At 39.0% G+C, this 16925-nt stretch overlaps 1 protein-coding gene across 1 annotated transcript in view; it reads right to left on the bottom strand.

The window, feature by feature from the left end:
* Positions 1–16925, bottom strand: part of LOC135081063 (myotubularin-related protein 6) — a 93901-nt gene that overhangs the window by 32020 nt on the left and 44956 nt on the right. The window contains exons 2-3 of the mRNA XM_063975788.1: positions 3191–3307; positions 292–454 (exon numbers count right to left, since the gene is read on the bottom strand). Coding sequence (XP_063831858.1) covers positions 292–454; positions 3191–3307 — 280 coding nt within the window. The remainder of the gene's footprint in view (positions 1–291; positions 455–3190; positions 3308–16925) is intronic.

Below are 16925 nucleotides of genomic sequence, written 5' to 3' on the forward strand. Positions count from 1 at the left end.
TTTAGTCTCCACAGCAGAAGCACGACCATCTTAAATTTACTAAAAGCAAATGAAGGATTTGGTCTACACTTCCCAGGTTAGCCAGACTGATTGGGGAGTGAAGTTCGCATACTTATCCTTTAGTAGAGTGAGGGTCATTCTATTCTTCTCTGCTCACACACAGCTCATTCATATCCAGCTTTGCTATTACTTATTTTAAGATGATCCTTATCAATCCGGATTGAAGAAATGACGATTATAACCTTAATAACAAAGCAACAAAGTGGAAAATGGTTCTCAAAATTGCCATACCAGGTTGACTCAGCCTGAGAAGCGTTTGGTGCATTTCATGGCAGTCCCGCTCCCGTGGGATGACGAAGAACACAGACTGGAACGTCTTGGTGCGGACCAGGAGTGGCGACCCAGTTGTGGTGATCGGCAGTCGCTCCACTGATGATATGTGCATCAGGAGTATCTGGAAATAAACTTCTATTAAGAAGGAAATGGCACAGGTTACCCAATAGTTACACTTACTACGTACGTCGTTAGTCATTTCAACATTTTTAACCATAAGATCCTCCGATTTTCATAACTACAGGTCACGGGCTCCGTATCCAGGTGTTTGCGACCTTCACCAAAGAGTTACTTGGTATAAATACTTATTCAAAACATGGCTGTCCTATTCCTATTGTATTGTAAGTTTTTTTAATGGGAAATCAAACTCTGTTACTTGGACACGTTCAAAACATTTTTATAGAGCTACAAGTTGAAACTAATTCTTCCCCATCGCAAAAAAAAAGGCAAACTTTTAATACAATTCTTTATTTCGTGTAGCCGTAAATAACAATGTCGCTTGTGTCAAGGGCTACCAACTATTCTGTTTTTTTCTGGATAATACCAGTTTCATGCAGACTTTAGTCCTAGAGACTATAAAGGGCTTATAAAAGGCGCCTGATACGCGCACTTAGAACACTGCTGCCCTATAAAATTGATTGATTTCAATGCTTAATATGTTTGTTTTCAGAGATATTCATACAATTTTATTGGCGCCTTAAACGCAACGTTTTGAACTAAACACTCAGGCGTAAACTTGCGCACGGCCATTTGTACAAAAAAACGCCACGTATTTATGAGTTAGAATTCTTTTGAAGAGTATTTTAATACTGGAATGTATTTGAATGCAATCACAACTGACGATTTATATTAGATTTAGAGAGTAAGCCTAGGCGCAGACCATCGATTTTTCGTCGGCCGATAGTTTAGTCGGGCAGTTGATCAGTATGGGCATGTATGGAAGTGCGCACATTACACCGATTCGATTTAGCCGATTCTTCATACAATTTTAAATCGCGCACAACTATCGGCCAACTAAAAATCGGTGGTCTGCGCCTAGTCTAAGAGAGATTATTTCCTAAATGGTAGCCCTGTTTACGTCCAAAGCAACTGCGACCCGGCGCAATGTCAAGTGAAAATTTATATCCGACAGGAGGTGGCAGTAATTTAGACAATTTGTAGTCTGTCCGCTGCGCCGCGCCCGTGGATAAATCTACTTAATCCAGTCACCGTTTCAATGTCATTCGGGACATACAGGCTCCCCTTCTGACATGAATCGTGTCACTAAAGTAAGAAAGCGAATTCGGATCGTTTTCTTTTGAAATTTACACCCGTATTCACAAACGATGCTCGCTTAAGTGAAGCAGCAACGCTATGCGAAATCGAACGCACAGCGTTGAATAGAGCTCTGTGATTGGTTCGTTCGTGTGTGACACCTCGCCATTCTATGAATAGGTATTTAGGACCCTGTGTTCAAATAAGTATCACAGTCATTGCCTAGACCCTAACCAAGGCAGCAATTATAAATGCCGACTAAAAATAAGGGATATGAGTACCTATCCCTTAACTTAAAAGTATTACGTATTCTGTGCTGGTAAAGGTCAATAATGCTTGGCCAGAATGCCTCAGAGAGGATTACCTTCTCACAAAGTTATGAGCCGACCGCAGGAACAAAATCCGGTCAATAATTAATAAGGGTTTAAACTAGGCTCAGTTAAACCTTGATTATAAAGTTAGTTCAGCAGTAAGCCGCTAACCACAGCACCTAGAACTTTAGGGTTCGTTCCGGCGGTTTTGTAAGCATATCATTTACATTTTAACACCGGCGAGTACCTTTTTGTTAAAATAGTATATCTACACTTGACACTAATCGTAAATGCTTACTAAAATGCAAAAAAGTCATTGTAATTTTTCGTTATCATTTCCACTAAATGTTTGTAATTAAAGATTTTTATTGTTTAAAACCGAGTAAACTATCTGCAGTTTACATTTATGCCAATTTGTCTTATTAGGGTAAAGGTACCGGTTTTGGCGATTTTTTTCCCTTTTTGGGCACTCTAAGTACAATCTTCTTTTTTATGCAGAACAAAGCAGGTATTTGACTACAATTCATTATTAATGTTACAGTTTTATATGCTTATTTCAAGCATAAGTGGCCAAAAAAAGGTACAGCCACAAACAGGGTCTCTATCCTCTCTGACGTACTCGTACTAATAACTTGTAGGTACTTTTACAACAAAACTAAAACAGCGCCACCCTTTCCCGGCCAATCAAAAATTTACCTCAAGCCTAATCCTGACCCTGACAGCGACCCTTTTCAACCGCAGCTCCGACAACCTACCGGTCTAGGATGCGCACCGTGATAAAATCTTATCTATGATTTTAGACGACAAACCTATGGGCTTATCGCGTAAAATCGATAAAATGGCGCAATAAAAGCTTATCGCGGCGCACATCCTAGGCCTCCTGAACAGTTAGAGGCAATTCCCTGCCGTAAATCTGATGGTTTTTAAGTAAGGCCACGATTAAATCTTATCGGCAATTTTAGATTTGGGCTTAAGGATTATGCGTTTATGATCTGAAATAGATAATATGCGTTGATATCGTGACGCGCATCTTAGCTTAGCCCTGCTGTGTGCTAAATTGGTTGACTAATGTAACATAATAATTCATACACCTGGCGGCCGGGACGTCACATCGACGCTCTGGTACGGATGGGGCAACGCGGGGAGGTGTGCCGGAGAGTGCGAGGGTGAGTCGCATTCTAAAGTCCAGTTTGGGTCATTGGACGAAATTCTATCTGCTCGGCGGCCAGAGTTTAGCGAGGTGCGCACTTAGCTTAATCGGGTTGTAACATAAAAGTCTGAGAAATACACACCCATGTCTCCTTCCTCATCTCATGGTCGACGAATATGAGGTGTGTGGTGGCGAAGTACAGCGTGCCCTTCGACGGGTTCCGCAGGTTGTACTTGTCCAGGAGCTGCACATTCTCCAGCTGAAACAATAAAGTGCAATTTTAATAAAAAGCTTTAGGCTGGTTTTAGAGTCACGCTGACGCACGCTGACCGTCAGCGCTGACAGCCGAAATGTATGAAGCGTCGGCGCCGAGCGATCAGCGTCACTCAGGAACGTTCCCTTCAATTACATACATATTGATCTGTCAGCGCCGATGATCAGCGAGCGGTCAGCGCAATTCTAAAACCCGCCTTAACTTTGTCTCTTAAAATTAGACATGAATTCTTACAAATTGAATGTGCACAATACAACGAAGGCATATGGACGTGGCTCAGAAATTGCTGTGAGGGAGATCTTTACAACACTGTTTTTCAGTGAATCAATCAATCATTCAATAATGTAGAATTATAGAGATAGGACAGATTCCAGATGACGTTTCCTTATAAAATCAAGATTCTTTCCTTTTAAGACCAGATAATCTCTAACATAGTTGTCATACACACACACTATTCCTATTAGATGAGTGTGTCAATACGTAGAGAAATAAACACATTCAGTGTTTATTTCTCTATCTATCTATCCTGTAATGTAACATACACACTAACACACACTGAATAATAAAAATGATACAACTTTTGTTTACTACATCAAAATAACGAAATACGATCACATTTATAAAATGATCCCGCGAACGACGACCTAGACCTTTTACGTTATCATAATTACAAAATTCCAGAGAATTTCAGCGAGCGCGGTACAATTTTAATAAAAATTAAAACATCGTTATCATGCCCTTCAAAACGTATGCGCATATTCCAACAATGCCTATTTCGACAAAAATACTTTTATAGCGAAGGAATTCCGACACGGAGGTATGCGCGCAAACTTTCGCACGGGCCGCCAATAGAAGGGGCTAATTTTCAGTGGTAAAGTAAATTTTAGTGGAAGGGAGACAGAGTTTGGTACAAGTCACAAGCTCATAATGCTAGATTGCTCGCCACGAGAAACTTTTATCGCGGCATTTTATCGATTTAATTGTCGATAAGATTTTATCATGGCGCCCATCCTATGGCGTCTCTTAAGAACGGTGCAGCAGTAAGTTTTCTGCAGTACATCGGACATGTAATTAAACAAAAAAAAAATTTCACTTTCTCCGTCGCGGTATAGTGCAAAGAGTGCTGCGTTGGTATCGTTGATCAATCAAATCACCTTATCGTAAAACGTTACGGCGTAGAGCCGAATCAAGCAAACGTACCGGATTTGATGTTTCAAATTTCATCAACCAACGAGTGATACTTAGATGTGTAAGAAATATGAGATATGACCATCTAAGCTAGTGGTTCTTAACCGCTGGTCCGTGGACCACTGGTGGTCCCTGGAGGCATTCCAAGTGGTCCACGAAGTGCACTTGCACGCCTTGGTCAAAACCACTTTCAACTGATTTTTGCAGTCAAACTGGTTTACTTTTGACCGATTATGATTATGAGGTGGTCCATGACAAGACAGAAATTTGGTAAAATGGTCCCTCATGACTTAAAGGTTAAGAACCACTGATCTAAGCTTATGGTCTGTGCCAAGCCACAATGATACTATGTATTTGGAGCAAAATGCAAAACAGACCCTACAGCATGTCCTGTTTATTCCCTCAGTCTTTTTATTAAAATTGAGATTTATTCCTTTTTCCCTTACACTGGGTTGAGGTCGTGATATGAATTTCAAGGAAATCAGGCCGACCATATTTGAAAACGAAACCGAATTTGAATATGAAAGTAAACGAAAAACACACCAGCTTGGTATTCGGGATTATTCCCACCTTTCATTCCCATTCCCACCATTTCAATCTGCTGCTGGAGCCAGGATCTATAGCTTGACCGCCAACACAAACCCAACCAGTAAAAGCCAGTTTGTCCCGGGGGGAAAGTTAAACTGTCATTGCACCCGCAACGAAATTAATCAGAAGAACATAGGAGGAGTTCGAAATTAAAGATCGACTTCCCTCCAGTGCAAAGCGAATGACAGGTGACAAACCACTTTAAGAAACTTTAAAGAAAAGGCCACTTGGCCAATATGTAGCACTTAGCTAAACGCCACTTGCGGTTCGAATCCCACAAGTAGTGGACAAACAAACGAATGTTAGTGTATAACAAAACAACCTAGACTGAAAAAAGGAAATCTATCCATAGTTGCTTGCTTATCTGGACAATTTATTATTGATTATTAAGTATAATGATTTACAAGCTTTGGACTGATAAGATAAGATAAGATAAGAAAAACTTTATTTGACACAAAAAGAAAAAATAGAACAAAGGAACTTAAAACTATACATGCATATTTTGTGTCAAAAAGGCGCTCGCTCAGCATTAATCGAGCCACGCGTGCATGCACGCGTGCCCCGACGCTGGTTTTCAGCGGGTGCCTCTTCTCCAACCAACATTTAAATTAAAAAAAATAACACTAAACAAAACATTGACAAAGACATTGACAAAGAGGGCGCCACTATCTCTGGACTGACGGGTCATCAGAATTAATATCGAGGTCTAAAGGTCGTTCGTGTTAGTCAAACTTCACTGAATTATTTATTATTCAAAGAGCTTACTACTAAATATTTAATTCAGGGGCACGATTTTCTTTACTTAAAATCTCTGTGGAGTTTCCTTGGGCTGCTCGGACGTAAAAAAGTCACGGCTCTATTAGAGTTACACTGTGCTCTAACGTTGGGAAATCGGCGACCATTTTTAAATGACAAAAGATTAAAAAAATTAAAGTCGTTTATGGCTTTAAATTTTTTAATCCCTTTTCGTTTGGATATTGTTGAAAACTTTCTGTACATTTTACATTTTATTATTCTGTGGTTTGTGTAATAAATATTAATTAACGACCACGTGAACACCAAGTCGCCCCTGCCCCTTAGATGAAAACACACTTTTTTTATCAACATCAACTAAATCGATTTGTTACTCTAAAAAAGTGTCTGCACGTAAAGTGGACTACAAAAAATACCTAACTTGTATAGAATTCCAAAGCGAATGTAAATAGAACCCATCGGCGATTCCCTACTTATTCCCTTTTCTACCGTTTTTATTGAACTAGCGAGGGGTAAATTGCCTATGCTCGGCCCGATATCCAAATAATATTTCTTTTATCCCACTGGGTCCATATTATAACCACAATAACTGTTTAAGGGACGTATCGACTGAATTCGGCTCCTTTCGTGCGAAAATATTTTTGTCTTTTTTCATTACAGCAAAATGACTATTTGACTAGTCGAAAGTTGAATAACAAACTGCAATAATTAATTTTTTCGACATAAAAAAGCTCCAAACACGGATTTTTCGAGTTGTAGAATAATTCTTAAAATGATCTTACCTATACACACGCGAAGTTTTTCTAATCTTTCGCCAAACACCCTGTATAGTTATAGCATACAGTCTAACTATTAAACGCTCGTAGTGCTCTATCTATAAACATAGAATCAAGCAAATAAGTAATTAAATAAAAAAGTCACAACTGTTTTAAAATATCAATTTACACGAAACAAAGTGAATCCATTCGCACGCAATATTTAAAAGCTTTCGCCTCTATTTTTGTACAGCAAAAAGCGACAGTAAAAATATACGAGTAACGTTCGGTACGGCAACTCGATTCATCACGAGTGGGTGCTTCATTTGGCTTTGGCTTTGGCTTTTATAAAAGGGTGGATGGATTGTGTTTCAGAACTTCGGCACATCCATTCATTATTCAGACTGAGAGAATTACATCGAGATTTGTGTGGTTATTTCTTTATATTTGCTTATTTTCTGTTTGATACTGGTACTGGATTAATTTTAAAAAATCAGCGCTTGAATATACTCGTATCTTCCTATTTGCGAGTCAACCAAGTCTCACCCAAATCATATCCATATAGCACGGACGAGTAAAATACGGTAAAGTAATTATTATGTTTATATAATTTTTATTTAATAAGAGTAAGTTCAAAATAAGCTTTCGATAGGTACCTACTATGATTAGGCATGATTTTCGACCAAAATCATGTCTGATCTTAGTGGGATACCATAACCGTAAATATTAACGTGTATGTTTTAGTAACAGTTCCTTTTTACACACCCTGTATGTTACATTTATTAAACGAAAACCAAAATCACATTAACTCATACGCCACAACGTTAATAGATCCAATTTGTCCGTCAATTCGGTCAATAAAGCAAACGTTCGCGTATAAAAATGGCGTACCGCCAATCAGCTAATCACAGGTGCAATCAGGACAGCCTAAATGTATGGGTAAAAGCCGGGTGCCCTCGCCCTGACAGAGACAAATGCGAGCTGGAAAACATTTGGGCCGTGTCATGAGAAATTGACTCCACTTTTAAACAGCGAAGGGGTCTTTTTCTCTTTTTAGTCCAATTTTAAGTGATAAGCGATAAGATAAAAGGATTGCAAGGATATTGCAAGATTGACTCCACCTAAAAATGTGAATTGAGATAACGTAAAGTGAGCGTCAAATAGTCACACCCAAAGTAGCCAAAAAGATAGCAAAACTGTTTTGCTATCTTAAAGACGTTTTATTTATTTATTTAATTAAAATGCAAGTGAGCTTACAGAGACTTTTGTCAAAACGTCTTTGTTACAATTTGAACAAGGTTGTGTTGTCAACTTTTAGGCCACTTTGGACAAGAGGACACGTGATATCATTATTTGGTTTTATAACCATAAAAATTGGTCTAATTGATCCCAGAGGTAAGCCCAAAGTGAGGTCTTTTTTTAAGTCACATTTATTGTATATCGCGTTTATGTTAATCGTTTATTAAGAAATTAAATGTGTTTTTCTTTAAGGTTATTTATTGGGCTTTCAAATAACACCAATATTGTTGGGGCACCATGATTGTGTCAGTAGAAACGAGTTTTCCTGTAAAACGTAGGTGGGCCGATTTTTGTGATGACCAGTATATTTGACGCATTGGTAAATATTCAAATCTACTGAAATTAAAAACACCTTTATTGCCACAATCAAACTAATTCTATACATAATTTGCTAGTTATTACATTTTTTTCGGTACTCAGCAGTTATAGTCAAATATACGGTACGGCAATGGTAATTAAAAGGGGAAAACCACCTATGACTCATGACAAAATCGCTATGACTTATGATTGTACCACTGCCTACGTCAAGGGCGATAGGCGAGCAAAAAGGAACGATAAGCCAGTCATTTCCATTCCCAGACGATAAAACGAAGAAAATGCTACGGTTTTCGGTATTTTATTAATATTACTTACACGTTTATGAAGATTAGTGTACCCTGAAAGGTATAAGGAGATTATACTTAATGTAGCGAAGCAAATTCGAATAGGACTAAGAGGATTTCGGTATGGATTATGATCCTTATTTTCGTAAGAGCTACTAAACATTTCTGATGGTAAGATAGCATTGAGAGAGGAATTAGGAAACAAGGATGAAACAAAATACTAAGTACTTGTTTTAATACAATATCTTCAGGACGAAATTAGAGAGCGAAGTCACCAATATTTTTTCAGTCTTATAGTTTCACTACATAAAATGTTGGTTTAAGCTGCTATAGAAGAAATTTCGAAGAGGTTACTTGAAGTAAATATGTATAGTTAATCCTTAGCAGTGCTCATGCTGAACAGCACAAGAATATTTTCTAAAAAATGACGATATTAAGACCAAGATATTCGACTATATCGGCATCACTAAATTAACCAATGAGGATGCTCTCATGCATCAAACACTTCAGTGCTCAGTCAGCAGCGCTCATGTTTCCCGGATATATTTGCGAATTAGAAATGAAATGTAATACGAGTCGACGCAGTCATGTGGATCATCTTGTACAGTTCAGTTCCCTCCTGTTTTTCTCTGCCCGTAGCTGTCTTAAGAGGCGACTAACAGGGAATATGCGAACGTCAGACCTCCCCAACTAGAATTGGAGTGAGGAGGACCCATCATCGTGACAGTTTTAATTTATGTTTAAGACATTTTAGACCTCGGCTTTAATATGTTTTTTTTTCTAATGACCTAAAAAATCGCAATTTGTTTCGCAAGAATTTAAAAAATGGATCCTCAATCCAGATGCATATCTGTGTAGTCAGCATCTCCAGCCTGGCCGCATATAACCCCAAACGCCAACTAATAAAGACTAAGCTAGAGTCCCCAGAAACTACACATTTTTTATCGGCCAATAGTTTAGACGACTTCTAACTGTAACTGACTAACAGTCCAGCTAAACTATCCGCCGAAAAAAGTCTGTAGGGAGTCTTAATAAATAGGTGAGCAACATATTATTACCCTGACAACGTCTGAAAGCGTCACAAAGACGGCCGGTTACTTGATACAGGTCTCACAAGCTTTTAAGCTCGGTACCATTGTCCGTGTTACAAGTTATTTATCTTTTGTGTGCCGACGTTGTCAAAGGACAAAGAGAAGCAAAAGAAAGTATACAATTGCTGCCTATAGCTCAGATTTTGATGGAAGAAAAAAATAGCCAAGTATTCAAATGTTTTTCCAGAGTCGAGAGGAGAGATGTTTTTTCAATCATGTAGGCTTAAGATTTCATATTACAAAAGAGTCCATGTCCACAAAGGTATAAAGCTAGGCGATTCAGAGCGGTGTTTGAACACATGACACCACGCGTCAAAGTGTAATGCCCAGTTTCCACCAAAGCGGAGAAGAGATGTGTTTGTATACCAGTCAGATTTCCGACGAAGGCGAGCGGAGAGTTGATGTGGAAATAACGAAAACTGATTGGTTATTCTAACAAATCTCTGTTTTGGTGGAAACGAGGCCTTAAGTCTGTTCAATTGCGACTTAGTGGAAACGTAGCCATAAACTAATTTAGTTCTGGAACAATACTAATTACCGAAATGACTATCTGGCAGTTCTCGTAACCAGAGCTTGGAAGTTTGGCTCTGCATAGCTTCAGTAATTCGAGCCCCGTTTAATTGTCCGACGTTTTTGTCCCTGGATAAACACTTTGATTAAACCTTTGTTTCAGTCACTTTGTGTTAAAGGGTAAATGGAAACAGTTGCAATGCGAACATTGTTCTGGTAGTTTCCGTTGGCTTTTATTCGTTGCGGAATATGGAGATCTTTTGTTCCTGTTTTATCACAGGTAAGAATGACCATGTTTTGTTTTTGTACATCTCTGGCATATCAAAAGGATTACCTTCTACTACTTTCAAAAAGTCAAAGGTATGCATGATTTAATGTTAAAAATGTTTTACTTGATTAAATCCACGTGGGACGTCCACCCATAAGGTGGACCGACGACCTCATAAAGGTAGCAGGAAGGCGCTGGATACATGCCGCTACCAAGAGGGCGATGTGGAAATCATTGGAGGAGGCCTTTGTTCGGCAGTGGACGTCCTGTGGCTGAAAAGATGATGATGATGATGATGATGTATGATAATACATATAATATTGTTGTTAGTAGGTACTCTTATATTATTTGAATATCCATTAGTATCAGTAACCTATTAAGCTTTATTCAGTGTTTGCTATTATTGCCATGGTTTATGGCATATCCGTTTAATAGACCGCACAAACATCCAATGTTTGGATAGTTTGCGTTTGACCTGACCAAACATACTCCCAAGCCCAACCTTCGGCTGTCAAATCGAAGGGCTAACATAAACCAAATACATTTACGATATTACCATTCCAAAATGATATGAATATGAAACATTGAATTTAACATTATACGACTTCGAGACGTATTTTTAAAGCATTAGAATTTCAATTCACTTAATGTAAAATGGCATATACTCGTACCACGAATATGCAAATATGAATTCCATTGCTCCAAAATTACGCCTTATGGAGTACGAAAAGCTATTGTCCTGGAAGAAATATTGCTTAAACGTAATTTCATATTCCATTTGAATTGCCTCACACCTACTTCACTTCACAGCGTGTCACTTTCCTAAATATGATGAACATCGAAACGACAGGCTGTTAATTTTTCTATATTTTCGTGTTATTCTTTCTTCCATCTTATGCTAATACAGTAACAGTGAAATAAGGAAACATGGAAGAAAAATAAAACCGTTAAAAACATCTTAAACCATTATCGGCGCTGTGTGTCGACATCAAACGACAAAAAATGGGGTAAATAAAATGCTGCGGAATTTCTCTGAAGAAATCTTTTAAAATGAACAACTAAGTATAAGGAAAATGTCGGGGGAAAATTGGCTCAACAAATAAATACGAAGTTTCTTAGTAAATACTAAACAATCAATAAAACACCCCCCCTAGCCCCTCGTTAAAGATTACGACTTCATTCAATCAAGACCCCTTTACACGAAAAAAGAAAATAAAGAAACAAGTACAATTTGAATACATATTTCTTTGCCCCGACCCTCTAGAATACTATGTATTATTATTTATGTATGTACCTATAAAGTCTCCACCACCATCATCATTTTTTGTCTTGTTCCTTGGTCCAGGGTTAGATTCCCGAGAGGGACATAAAGCTATTTATCACTTTGTATAGTGGTTCCCTCAAGATACGAGTAACTTCGAGGTTTGCGACGCAAATACATATAAAGAAATAGATATGTGTGAATTTCAAAGTCCTATATGAGTCAATTCTTTGTACCAACTGTCGACTGCACATTAAATTTTTCGTAGCAAAAACGCAATTATTACAACTAATAAGATCCCACGGTTTAACTTGATGTGCTGTCCTCTGTACACAAAGGACATTATTTTACACGCCATTTGGTACTATGTCGAACAAATTACGGGATTCCCCAACATTTGGTAGGGTAGTTCACATTGCAGCCCGGACTATACTGCTTGCCGTAATTATGTGGTCTGTAGCGGGTCATTACCAGTCCCTTGGGATGTATGTATGACAGGGCTGTCCACAGCACAACGGACCGCAAGTGGACTCGTATCCATGCGCGTATTACATGGAGGGTTTCAAAAAAACTTTAGAAATAAATTAGGTACATAATTTAAAAATCATACACGCGCTGCTTAAGGTGCAAAATAACCCTAGGTACGCCAATGCCTGTGTCTAGTATCTAGCCCAAATACAAATAATTGCCTTTTACAATATCTGGTTCATATAGCCGTAGAACATTCTTTTTAGTTAAGTCTTTTTTTATTTGCTTTGGCCCGGGATCGTATCAAGTTTAGGCAGCCCTGGTAGAAGCAGTAAGGGAATAGAAAGGTTATATGGGGTGAATGTGGAATTATGTTGAATACGTCTGCTGACCGAGTACTAACTTATCCCGGACAAGCGTTAAAAAAACCTAAACATGTCTGGCAGCCGGGCATTATACGGACGCCCGGCAATCCACTCACGTAACTGGGACAGCGCAAGATTACAAAGTACTTGGAAAGGTATCAAGTATCAACACACCACTATATCCTAAGAGAACTTGTTGGAACATATTATGTCACAACTAGATTTTGGCCGTGGCTTTACCCGCGTAAATATTTCGACCTGTGTGCTTACCATGAGTGACTTTCAAGAATTAAAAGCTTCATATAATTTTTTGATGCACTCGCTAGCGAGCAAACCTAACGTAAACTCATGGTAAGCTTACTGTCCAGGGTCTTTTTCGCTAACTTGTCCTTCTTCCGAAAACTAGGATAAAACAACCTATGTTTGTCCCTGGATCTCAAACCATCTCTATACCAAAATTAATCTAAATCAGTTCAATGGATTAAGAGTGAAAGAGTAGCAAACATACACCCATCCTCGGACACTTTTACACTTATAATATTTAGGATAAAGGTCAAGGGTTCATCATTAACATGTCTAGGCAATAAAATTGCAAATTGGAGACACTCGGAGTACGCAGTAAAACAAGATACCCACGGAATTGGAGCCTGAAACCGATATGAGGCAACGTCGACCACAGATTTACGTCTTAATTTTATACCGGACTGTACTAAAACGGCATGTGTATGGAGGATCAGTGTCCGAGTCCGAGGGTATGCCGAGTTAGGCAACGAACAAAACGCCAGTTTCAGAGCATAGACAGTTTATTACAAAATCAGACTGAAGTACTTAAAAGCCGGAAAAAAATTTTGATATCGTGAGCTAAGTACGAACAGTGTCATTCTAGTTTTCGCTAGCTCAAACAATCAGTGTCATAGACACAGGACGACGACATCATCATTCTGTGTCTAGCAGTGGCTGATAATAATGAACGAACGAATTTAGGAACGAATAAGAAAATTCAACAATATGTTATGATCATACCGTACCGTACTAAAAAGGCATGTGTAAAAGTGTAACGTGTATAGAGACTCAGTGTCATGGCATGTGTACCTATAAAGAAGAGGCTCAGTGACTTGACGGGTGCGCCAAAGTTCACCTAAATTTTCAACTCCGAAAATTGGAAGTCCGAAAATGTTCTTCCTAAAATTTTTCATCCTAACAATCACAATTCCTAACTACTCTGTCTCTAATGTTCATAATTCCGAATCATTCAACTTCATAATGTCATTAGCAATAAACATCTATTATACTTTTATTTGTTCTCCTAGATTTTCTCAACATAACCATATTTTACACTATTATTCAAAGTCATATCTTTTTTGTTTAGATTTCTTTCTTTGACGATATATTAAAGTTCAAGTTTGTTGGCATTAGCACGTATACTTGAGTCCCGCTCCAGTCATTTAGTCAAGTTCCAGAAACGAATCGGTCCTATTCATAATTATTGGTTTAGGTTAGGTTAGAACTGTGACCACAACGCACGAGCCGAGCGAGCGAAGCCAGAGTCCCGCTCCAGTCATTCAGTCAAGTTCCAGAAACGAATCGGTCCTATTCATAATTATTGGTTTAGGTTAGGTTAGAACTGTGACCACAACGCACGAGCCGAGCGAGCGAAGCCAGAGTCCCGCTCCAGTCATTCAGTCAAGTTCCAGAAACGAATCGGTCCTATTCATAATTATTGGTTTAGGTTAGGTTAGAACTGTGACCACAACGCACGAGCCGAGCGAGCGAAGCCAGAGTCCCGCTCCAGTCATTCAGTCAAGTTCCAGAATCGAATCGGTCCTATTCATAATTATTGGTTTAGGTTAGGTTAGAACTGTGACCACAACGCACGAGCCGAGCGAGCGAAGCCAAAGTCCCGCTCCAGTCATTCAGTCAAGTTCCAGAAACGAATCGGTCCTATTCATAATTATTGGTTTAGGTTAGGTTAGAACTGTGACCACAACGCACGAGCCGAGCGAGCGAAGCCAGAGTCCCGCTCCAGTCATTCAGTCAAGTTCCAGAAACGAATCAGTCCTATTCATAATTATTGGTTTAGGTTAGGTTAGAACTGTGACCACAACGCACGAGCCGAGCGAGCGTAGCCAGAGTTCCGCTCCAGTCATTCAGTCAAGTTCCTGAAACGAATCGGTCCTATTCATAATTATTGGTTTAGGTTAGGTTAGAACTGTGACCACAACGCACGAGCCGAGCGAGCGAAGCCAGAGTCCCGCTCCAGTCATTCAGTCAAGTTCCAGAAACGAATCGGTCCTATTCATAATTATTGGTTTAGGTTAGGTTAGAACTGTGACCACAACGCACGAGCCGAGCGAGCGAAGCCAGAGTCCCGCTCCAGTCATTCAGTCAAGTTCCAGAAACGAATCGGTCCTATTCATAATTATTGGTTTAGGTTAGGTTAGAACTGTGACCACAACGCACGAGCCGAGTGATCGAAGCCAGACTCCCGCTCCAGTTATTCTCCAGTGGCCTTACGTTTCATTCGCGAAGAACGTACTTCTGTACGTAGTATTTATTATTATTCTATGGTATGAGTGAAAATATTATGGTAACGTTTAGGGATAAAAGTGTTATGATAAAAAACAGTAGGAGTTTAAATATATTTACATAAATGATATTATTTATAACAATTTTCGGAAACATGAGTGTTATGAATATCGCCGGTAGCACTACAAATAGTATGAATGAAAACTTAAGGATGAAAAATTTTAGGAAGAGTGATCATTCGGATTTAAAATCGTTAGGAAGGACAATTTCGGGTAAATAACTTTAGGTGAGCCAATATGGACCCGACTTGACTTACACAAGACGATATCCGTGTCCAGCAATGGACTGATGTGGGCTAATAATGATAAAGGAATAAGAAAATATAACTATTAATTATGACTAGATTCACTGCCACACTCATTCAGCAAAAAATATACTGCTTGCCGTTTGTGACCTGACAGAGTGACAGGACTACATCGTAAAATTTTATTTCAGGTTCCCTAAGCCAAAGTAGTAAGGTACATAATTCTGTAAGGCTGTGTACACACGGGGGCGTAGAATTTATTGCTAAAGCCGCACTCCGCCCCCGGAGATTACAACAGATTCTCATCGCCGCATCCACTCGCCTTGAGTGACAATTTACTTTTAACGACGGTAAGCCACTAGAAACCTAGGCGGATTTATTTTGGAAAGCCTGTCATTAGAATCTTTTAAGGCGGATTTATTTTTCTGGAGTGATGGTGTCGTGACGCATCAGAACTTATCCGGTTCCATACATAGAGGTGCTGGTTACAGGCTGCTATAGTCCAACGATTTTAAAACGTCAAGTGGCAACTCAGTAATCAGTATTGACAGTAGCGTCCTCCCGTAAATATCCGACAATAATCGGAACTAAGAATCCAGCATAAATAGAGCGCGGAGTTCTCCTGACAATGTCATAGCTGGGACGATTCAGGGTAGGTCATCTACCAACCGGCCAATCTGGAAACCATAGGCGAAGCCTGTGTTCAGCAATACACGCCCTGTCGCTAAAATGATGGTGATGAAAAAATACGTTAATTAAATTGATTGAAACAATTCTCTACGTAAATTGTGCAGTCTCTACAATTCAAAGCACACAGGTTAATTATATCTTATCACACGTGTACCTCGCATTAGATATTATAATGGAGTGAGTGCACTAATCCCTCCGAGTCATTAGGCATTAGTCCCACTCGCGTATCGCTTGAACTAATTAGAAGGCAGGTGTACTAAACATAGTGTAAATATTCCAATTTAATTTATATTTACAACAGTGCAACTGCTGAAGGCTTAGCTGCTATGCTAGGTAAGAAATATTGAAGCAAGCTTCGGCCTGACCATAAAAAAAAATAACAATGTTCGAAAGCTTCTCCATTATGGGTTAAAAAATATTCAAGAAACCATAAAACGTCTAATTGCAATCTATCATGTTCTAGATATTTAAATGTACTACTACCAAAGCCCAAACACATTTTCCCCAGAGACTACAAAGAGCCCAACACCTTTGTAATATTTTGAATAGGCACAATAGCTAATTCATGTAAACGGTTTCATGTATGAACGAGCGCCACATTTAGGCGTTTAGCGCTACAATTGGATCAATTTACTTTTACAGTATTGTTATTACACGTAAATTCATTTTAGAAGCTGTATCTAATAGGCCTAAAAGGTTGTAAATGAAAAGGACAATTTTAAGCGAAATAGAATTTTAAGTAATAAAATGCTGTACAACATACATAAAAGGTTTACTTTTTCTTCCCAGGCATCGGTTTTCTCTTGTCCAATCCACCGCCCTTGCCTCCAGATTTCGCAAACTCATCGACTACCCGCTGAAGTGGCACTAACCTCTGATCCGCCTGCGCCATTAACTGCGAGCGGCGGTGGTTCAACGCGTCAATTGATCGAGTT

This window comes from Ostrinia nubilalis, chromosome 19 (assembly GCF_963855985.1).
Source record: "Ostrinia nubilalis chromosome 19, ilOstNubi1.1, whole genome shotgun sequence".
Taxonomy (NCBI): Eukaryota; Metazoa; Arthropoda; class Insecta; order Lepidoptera; family Crambidae; genus Ostrinia; species Ostrinia nubilalis.